Raw genomic sequence first — 8,806 nt, 5'->3', positions numbered from 1 at the left:
GGGGGTTGGATGCTTTTTTAATGTTGCAATTTAGCTTTGATTTGTCCGGCTCAAAACTGTGAAAATTGCTCTGGCTATTTGAGGTGCAAAATTTCCAGAGACCCATGGCAGTGAAAGGGTTAAGAGAAAATATGAAGATTCATGAAAATTGCTTGGTTTGACTCAAGCCTCACTATGAATAGAGTAACAAGACAGTATCAGTAAGAGGTCCCCTCCTCTAGTCAGATGGTACGTGCCATCCAGCCTCTCAGCTCTGGGCGCACTACCACTACCTGGTGTTGCTAGGTAAGCCTACGCATTATACTGAGGCTTAACGTTCTATCACGTGATCAGCGAACGTCAGTGTGCGGCGCGCATGCTCACACGTCTTATTTGCACGGCGTTTTTCTTCCTGTATTCGGAGTGTATGAAGTGCAGCGAAGTTGTGCGCATGCGTGGTGTCCTGACCGGGCAGGAACTCACGCTTGTGCCCCTATCCTGGCCTTCAATCCCTCCTCCCGGGATTTAATTGTGACGCCGGGTTCCATGTCCCCGGCTGCGAGTTCGGGTACGGAACGAGGTCCGGCCGGTGATGGTGAAAAGCCGAATGCGTCGTTTACTGACTGCAATCAATAGAAGGATGATGAAGCTGCTCATTGCACTCGCCCTGATCGCCTATGTAGCCTGTGAGTGCCCGTTTGCCCATTCATTCTTTGCCAGGCAGCCCGGGCCGTGTGGTGGGGGCAGTATGAGGTGTATTGTGGTCAGAGTGCCGGGCACTGCCTCTATGTACATATGACTGGTGGTCTGCAGAGTGCTGCTGTAGCCACTGCCACATCGTCCTCTATTACATGGCACTGCCAGGCGGCCCTGGTACCCTGTGTGATGTAGAGACCGACCCCTTGTGATTAGTGCGGGGAGGAGCCAGGATGAGGTGGGCACAGTGCACTGACAGTGCCGGTGCCTTAGTGCAGCTGTGTGTAGCATGGGCAGATGCCATATGTCACTGGTGTGGGTATATATAGGTCCTGGATCTATACTCAGGAGTGTAGGAGGTCCTGTACTATACAGGACAATGCCCCCTTTTCTTCCCTCACTAGGCTGGAGCTGCCATGCTGGAAGTTTTTCCCCACTGAAATGCAATGTGATCGTGGTGAGCACTGACTGCTGTATACTGTGTAGTACAGGGATATAGCTAATGTGACCAACATAAATACTGGCTGCTGTATACTGTGTAGTACAGGGATATAGCTAATGTGACCAACATAAATACTGGCTGCTGTATACTGTGTAGTACAGGGATATAGCGAATGTGACCAACATAAATACTGGCTGCTGTATACTGTGTAGTACAGGGATATAGCGAATGTGACCAACATAAATACTGGCTGCTGTATACTGTGTAGTACAGGGATATAGCTAATGTGACCAACATAAATACTGGCTGCTGTATACTGTGTAGTACAGGGATATAGCTAATGTGACCAACATAAATACTGGCTGCTGTATACTGTGTAGTACAGGGATATAGCTAATATGACCAACATAAATACTGGCTGCTGTATACTGTGTAGTACAGGGATATAGCGAATATGACCAACATAAATACTGGCTGTTGTATACTGTGTAGTACAGGGATATAGCGAATATGACCAACATAAATACTGGCTGCTGTATACTGTGTAGTACAGGGATATAGCGAATATGACCAACATAAATACTGGCTGCTGTATACTGTGTAGTACAGGGGTATAGCCAATATGACCAACATAAATACTGGCTGCTGTATACTGTGTAGTACAGGGATATAGCTAATATGACCAACATAAATACTGGCTGCTGTATACTGTGTAGTACAGGGATATAGCGAATATGACCAGCATAAATACTGGCTGCTGTATACTGTGTACTACAGGAGTATAGCTAATATGATCAACATAAATACTGGCTGCTGTATACTGTGTAGTACAGGGATATAGCTAATGTGACCAACATAAATACTGGCTGCTGTATACTGTGTAGTACAGGGGTATAGCTAATATGACCAACATAAATACTGGCTGCTGTATACTGTGTAGTACAGGGATATAGCGAATATGACCAACATAAGCACTAGCTCCTCTATTCTACTGTATTCTTTGTAGTACAGGAATATAGCTAATATCACCAATATAAGTGCTGGTTCCTCTGTACTACTATATACTGTGCAGCACAGGGATAAAGCTAACGTAACCAACATAAATACTGGCTGCTATATACTACTGTATACTGTGCAGCACAGGGACATAGCTAATATGACTTACAGTTGCTGTATACTATTGTACCTTGTTCAAAGCAGAGACATTGTGAATATGACCTATATGAGCACTGGCTGCTGTATACTACTGTATTGTGCAGTAGAGAGATATAATTAATATGACCTACATAAGCTCTGGTTATTATCTCTGCGGGTGTAAGTGAATACTGTCACTTATAGATTAGGTTATATTATCTGTAGGAGGTGACTTATTTTCTTGATTTTGAAGCATCAGTGACTGGTTTGACCTGTTTGTTTGCTTTTCCTTTAAGTGGCATATTCTTTAATACCTGTGCAACTCATTACTATGCCTCTTAAAAATATATTGGCTATGTTGGTACAGTACATGTATATGTTCCAGAAAATTGTGTTGAAATGCCATTGGTGTATCAGTTTTGGTATGTGCGCTCCTTACTATGGCTTTCTTTGTTACTCAGGCCTGGACTAGGGCAGATATCAGAGAATGCAACTGAAATTTGCTAAAGAGGTTGTCTACGATTTTGTTGGTACATCCCATACGATTTTGTTGGTACATATGTGGCAGATTTTGGACTGTCTGACATTGGTCAGTCATGCATAAGCCTACAACACTTCCTCCCATACACCCAACCATTATCTAAAGTTGGTCATTACCAAATAGTCGAATGCTTGTTAGAAGGTTTGTAGCTGTTCCTGTACTTGTAAATATGGCATCTGTCCCAACCAACCACAGTTCTTTTCAATGAGCAATGGCATCTAAAATCTAATGTGTATTGCCAGATTTAGCCTAAAGGGTTGTTCAACCATAGCTCTGTCACATTTTTAGCCTTGTTAGTGAGCATGTCACTGTCTAGCTATACTAGTGTACCCTACATTTTCCCGGTGCACCTTGCCCTGTGTGCTTCCTAACTGTTCCGCTGGCTATTCTCTTAACAGGAATTATTCATACAATGTGCAAGCTCCATCTGCAAGCAGAACTTTTCTCTTTTCCTTTTTTAGGGTAGAAACCCAGCGAACCCCATTATAGTCTTTAGGGTCCACGGGTGCTTTTTAAGCGGACTGAGATTCCATTTTTGGGTCCCCAAGCAGGCCCGAAGAATGGAAACCCTAGTGTGAACCTAGTGTAAAAAGTACAACTGGCCTCGCAAAAAAGAAACCTTACTTTGAATGGATAAAAAAAGTTATGTTTTGAAATGCTGGGAATAAAAATCCAAAATTAGAAAACAAAAAATGGCTGTTGATGGAAAGGATTAAGGCCAAGGCATATTTTTCTGCCATTTTTGTGAGCGCAGCCAAGAGTGACTTCAAAATGAATGGGAAACTTAGAAGGGCTTCTCCCTTATGCTAAATGCATTCCTAAGACTTTGCCTTAAAAATGAATAAATATTGATTAAAAATGCAACTTTTCCACAACTTGCTGGGTTGACATCTGCAGTTTGGATTTCCGTTCGGGGGGTCCGCTTGGGGACCCCCGAATGGAAACCTAATCTTCTTAAAAATAAGCGGTTATCTGCGGAAACCTGTGCAGAGTCCGGTGGCCATGATATGGGATTCCGACAGGTTAGGGTGTCATAGAACATTTTTTTATCAGATAGCTGTACAAAGAGCATAAACCGGCTTCTAAGAACAAGTAAATCGACATATTCATAGCACCGATTTGAGACTATAAACCTGTAGACTCAGGCCGTATCTTACATGGCACATCTAGGGCACTCAGCCATGGAGCCATACCCCTTTGAAGTTAGAGGTTGCCTTATGCTTGTTGTAAACCATTTTCTCTAATCTAATGATAGTGTTCAGTGTAGCAGAGTTCCCTTTTAGGGGGAACCTTTGGCTGCAGCCAATGCACTGCTACAAGTTTCCTTGCCTGGTCCATTATACAGGATATGCCCATGAATTCAGGGTTGTGTTACATTTTATCGGTCGAGAAGTGAAACTCTTAGGTCGGGCACTAACAATATTTTCATTATCTTCAGAACATCAAACTAAAAGGGTCACAAGCTTCTGTACTTTCTCAGCATATGCATAAGGTGGACATCTTCCAATCCACAATGGTGGACACTTGGAATCAGAGCCAACTCCCCATTTACGTGGCAGGGCTGATGTCTTTTACACCCCACTCACATGAAGCAGTTATGAATATTAGTATGCCTCACTCAGCAACAGCTTTACCCCCTTCCCCCAGTAATTATGAGGTTCCTGTTGAACGTCCATGCAGACCTTCAGCAGAGCATTCACAATGTTTCTTCTGCAATTTGAGATGCGCTGTTGCATTTTGACTCTTTAAAAAACAAAACACACCTTGGTGCAATACATTAAGGCTAGGCTCCTGTGTTCGGTCTATTTATGCAGCGTGGGACTTATGCGTGTGTCCGACGGGTACTATCAACACAAGCTTCTATTTTTGAGCCTGCCAGTTAATTGACCTGATGAACATATTAAACTACCATACACCTGTTCCAAAGCTGCAGCTCAAAATACAAGATGATCTCATATGACGTGACATCTTTATAACTCCTTCATCTCATATTTGTCTAGAAGATCCCTTAGGCTGTGTTTACGTCTGTGTCAGAGGCTCTGGCAGGAACTTCCTTCACAGATTCTGTCACTTTCAACTGAAAAAATAGCACAGTGTGCAGAGTTGTGTGTGTTGTTTACTGAAGCTAAATAATGGACTCCTTGTCGGTGGCACTGTTGGGGTCCATTGTGTGACAGATCCTCAATGTATCACCAATTTTCATTCATAGTTGAAAGCTATGTTCCCGTACAAGTTTTTGTTTTTTAGCTAATTTTGAGATAGGTCCTGCTCCAAAATCAGCTTCAAAACCCCCTGAAATCTACCTCCTGTTCATTCTTAAATGGGAGGCAGTCAGATAGGGAATCCTGCCCTATCTTCAAGCAGATTGTACCTGAAGCTCCCATAGAGATGGGAGATGAGATAGGGATGAGTTAAAGGCAAATCTTTAAGTTTTTTTCCCATAACAATTAGGCCCGGTTCACATCTATGTTTGGCATTCCCTTCGGGGAGTCCGCTTGGGGACCCCCCCCCCCCCCCCCGAACGGAATACTGAACCCATTAAAAAGCAGTTAGCTAAGAAACCACACAGACCCCATAAACTATAATCGGGTTCATGTGGTTTCCATGCGAACACCGAGCGGAAACCACACAGACCCCATTATAGACTATGGGGTCCGTGTGGTTTCTTAGCTAACCACTTTTTAATGCATTCGGTATTCCTTGTGGGGGGTCTCCAAGCGGACTCCCCAAATGAAATACTGAACGCAGATGTGAACCAGGCCTAAGCCTTAAAGCTTTTTTTTTTTTAATCTGAGACCTTTATCCGATTGAACAGGTCTTATTTCTCTAGTGAGTGCCATATACCTTTCCTTATTATCAGGCATGGGTCTGTATTTTTAATAACAGAAGAGCCTGGTGCTATACACTTGATTAGGAAATAGCTGCAGTACCAGGCACAGCCACTAGAAGATGTATAGAGCTGTGGCTGGTAACAATAAAGGGAAGGAGGAGCTCACTGGAGAGCTGCAGCCCCTTTCAATCAGCTGATCATGCTGTTACCTAGCAAAGTCCCAGAGTACCTCTTTAATATACACTATTACTTGCTGCACCTCATTTTTTAAAACCATGACAATGTGGTCTATAAGAGTCATCTCTAGTTCCAGATGGCTTTTAGGCTAAGACCCCATGTAACGCTGCAGAACTGCTTCACTTTTTTCTTTTCTACAGTGTTTTCACATAGTTTTTCTTTGAGAACTTTCTGCCAATATAATGGCTAGAGAAATCGCCTGCATTTCTGTAGGTAAAATTAACATGCAGTGATTTTCAGAAACTCAGGGGTTTTTGAAATGGCAACAGATTTTTTTTTTTTCTGCAATGTGTGGATGGTATTAGCCAGAATTGCATTCACTCTGCAGGTAATGTGAAACACAGCATTTTTTGCTGCAGTGTTTCCTCCGTGGAAAAAGCGCAACATTTTCACAACGTTGGGGTTCAGCATTAATGTGGTTGCCTTGGTTGGTTATGCTTTAGGGCGTTTACACTTACACTACGTTACTAATAGATCTGCATTGTCACAGATACAACGCTTCTCCCCAGCCATAGTTATGTAATCCAGGTCTCTCTTGTGTTTGGCACTATTGTACTAAAACCACATTCACTGTAATTGGGAGACTTGCAGGCGACCAATGGTTAGAATTGAGTTGGAGAGGATTCTCCATAGGTACACAACTCCTGAGGTCTCAGTAAAATGGTTTTCAGCACGACTGCTGTGTTTTGCATAGAATTTACATAAGTGGACATGACTTCTGCTGAAAGGCTGGCAGAGGGCGGTCTGACTTGTCTGTTCCTGGAAATGTCTGCAAGTGAAATAGTTGCTCCGGGGTTGTTATGAACATCCTTTTTTCATGTAAATTTAAGCAACTGACAACTTTCAGCCTTGTACTTACTGAGTGTCTTATATTTTTATATCCATCCTTTAATATTTTTTTTTCTTTTTCTTCTTCAGCTGTTTGGGGAAACTTTGTCAACATGAGGTAGGATTATTTCATTCATCGTTAAAATTGTTAATCTATGTGAAAACAGTAAATTATATTTTCTGCTTATGTGATAGATGAGGGCCCTAGGATTAACCACATTGTAGCGTTAATGTTTGCAACCATGGGGAGTTGCGGGGACAACACAGTGACACCTTAGTTGTTTTGTTTTTTTCTATTATTCAAAGGAGAAAAAAAATATATAAAAAGGGTTGTTTTCTTGTCCTGTAGGAGAGGTTGCACTGTAAGTTCTGTTGTCGTCATTCTTTAGACATATACCCTCTGCTGAATCTTGTAAGAAATGTGCTAAGCCTTCTTTAATATTTAGTGCTGATATCCTGGGGAGTTATCACTTAAAAGGGTTGTCTGACATAAATGTAAAATTAATCCCTAAACTAAACCCCCTCCCTCCGCCTAATTTCTAATTGGCTTCATTTGAAAAAAAAAAAATCTATATTTACCTATATACCTGGGGCGTTTCTAATGATCTGGTGACGTTCCATTTCGGCATTTCCAGAAACCAAGCGTTGCCCTCATTTTCTCCATATCTTACACAGCTCTGTACTCCGTACACAATAACAATCAGTGCAGGATTTCAGAGAAACTTCCAAAATTTGTTAATAAAGTATATTATTAAACTTATTAATGACTTAAATACTGCCGGAAATCAAAAGTTGCCTAAAAGTTTAATTGCATTTTAAAGGGGCTCTCCAGTTTCAGATCAATATTGAGTGACAAATGTTATTGTTTGTATAAAGAAAATGTATACAATGTTCCATATCAATTCCTTTCTAGAAAACAGAGGCTTTCTAGACCTCTGTTTACTGTCATTCATTCTGCTTAGTCCCAGTGATGCACCATCCACGGCCATGTGATGGATGCACCGTCCACGGCCATGTGATGGATGCACCGTCCACGGCCATGTGATGGATGCACCGTCCACGGCCATGTGATGGATGCACCGTCCACGGCCATGTGATGGATGCACCGTCCACGGCCATGTGATGGATGCACCATTGCACAGTTCGTTCTAGTCACAGCGCAGTAATCTGACGTCTTTCTGGTAACATCACATCACCATGGACTGGTTTTTATCTACAGAGAGAAAGCAGAATGAGTGACAGTAACCAGAGAACTAGAAAACGTAGGAATTGTTACAGAAAGTATATTGGAAAAGTCTGAAACGTGTCACCAGGCTCAGACAGCCACACGCGTCACATATGATTGTCTTGACCTACCTACGTATTTTCTCTCAGCAGGTCAATCCAGGAGACTGGGGAGCAGAAGATGGAAAAGGAAATTGAAGAGGTCTGTTACATTATTTTCCTGTGCATTACACAGCATTTATCTTACAACTCTTCTGCTTTATATTAGAGTGCCAGTTCCATTATGTTATTTCTTTTGCAATGCTGTCCCTACGTGGTGATGGAACCCAGCACTCTCACAGAGAGCGTGTATATAAATTAGATCATAAAAAATATATATTATGGATGAAAGCGGTCTAGCTTATTTATACTTTATTTTCTCTCTCCATTGTACACAACTTTAAATCCCTTATAGATTCTTCTACACTACTTATGGTGTTTTCATATTGCATCCAATAGTATGTGTACGTTTAATGTACAGTGGGGCAAAAAAGTATTTAGTCAGTCACCAATAGTGCAAGTTCCACCACTTAAAAAGATGAGAGGCGTCTGTAATTTACATCATAGGTAGACCTCAACTATGAGAGACAAAATGAGAAAACAAATCCAGAAAATCACATTGTCTGATTTTGTAAGAATTTATTTGCAAATTATGGTGGAAAATAAGTATTTGGTCAGTAACAAAATTTCATCTCAATACTTTGTTCTATATCCTTTGTTGGCAATGACAGAGGTCAAACGTTTTCTGTAAGTCTTCACAAGGTTGGCACACACTGTTGTTGGTATGTTTGCCCATTCCTCCATGCAGATCTCCTCTAGAGCAGTGATGTTTTGGGGCTGTCGCTTGGCAACACGG

At 41.9% G+C, this 8,806-nt stretch overlaps 1 protein-coding gene across 5 annotated transcripts in view; it reads left to right on the top strand.

The window, feature by feature from the left end:
• Positions 1–412: 412 nt before the first annotated feature.
• The window catches only part of UXS1 (UDP-glucuronate decarboxylase 1), a 43,695-nt gene continuing 35,301 nt past the window's right edge, over positions 413–8,806 (top strand). Inside the window, exons 1-3 of one of the 5 annotated variants that reach the window (XM_075265139.1) lie at positions 413–665; positions 6,778–6,805; positions 8,065–8,113. In XM_075265139.1, coding sequence (XP_075121240.1) covers positions 572–665; positions 6,778–6,805; positions 8,065–8,113 — 171 coding nt within the window. In that variant the 5' untranslated portion in view covers positions 413–571. Of the gene's footprint in view, positions 666–956; positions 1,133–6,777; positions 6,806–8,061; positions 8,114–8,806 lie in introns of those variants that run through there. The other 4 variants (XM_075265138.1, XM_075265135.1, XM_075265134.1 and 1 more) reach the window with 4 other exon arrangements.

This window comes from Leptodactylus fuscus, chromosome 2 (genome assembly GCF_031893055.1).
Source record: "Leptodactylus fuscus isolate aLepFus1 chromosome 2, aLepFus1.hap2, whole genome shotgun sequence".
In the NCBI taxonomy this organism is placed as follows: domain Eukaryota; kingdom Metazoa; phylum Chordata; class Amphibia; order Anura; family Leptodactylidae; genus Leptodactylus; species Leptodactylus fuscus.
This window is presented reverse-complemented; position numbering and strand designations above follow the sequence as displayed.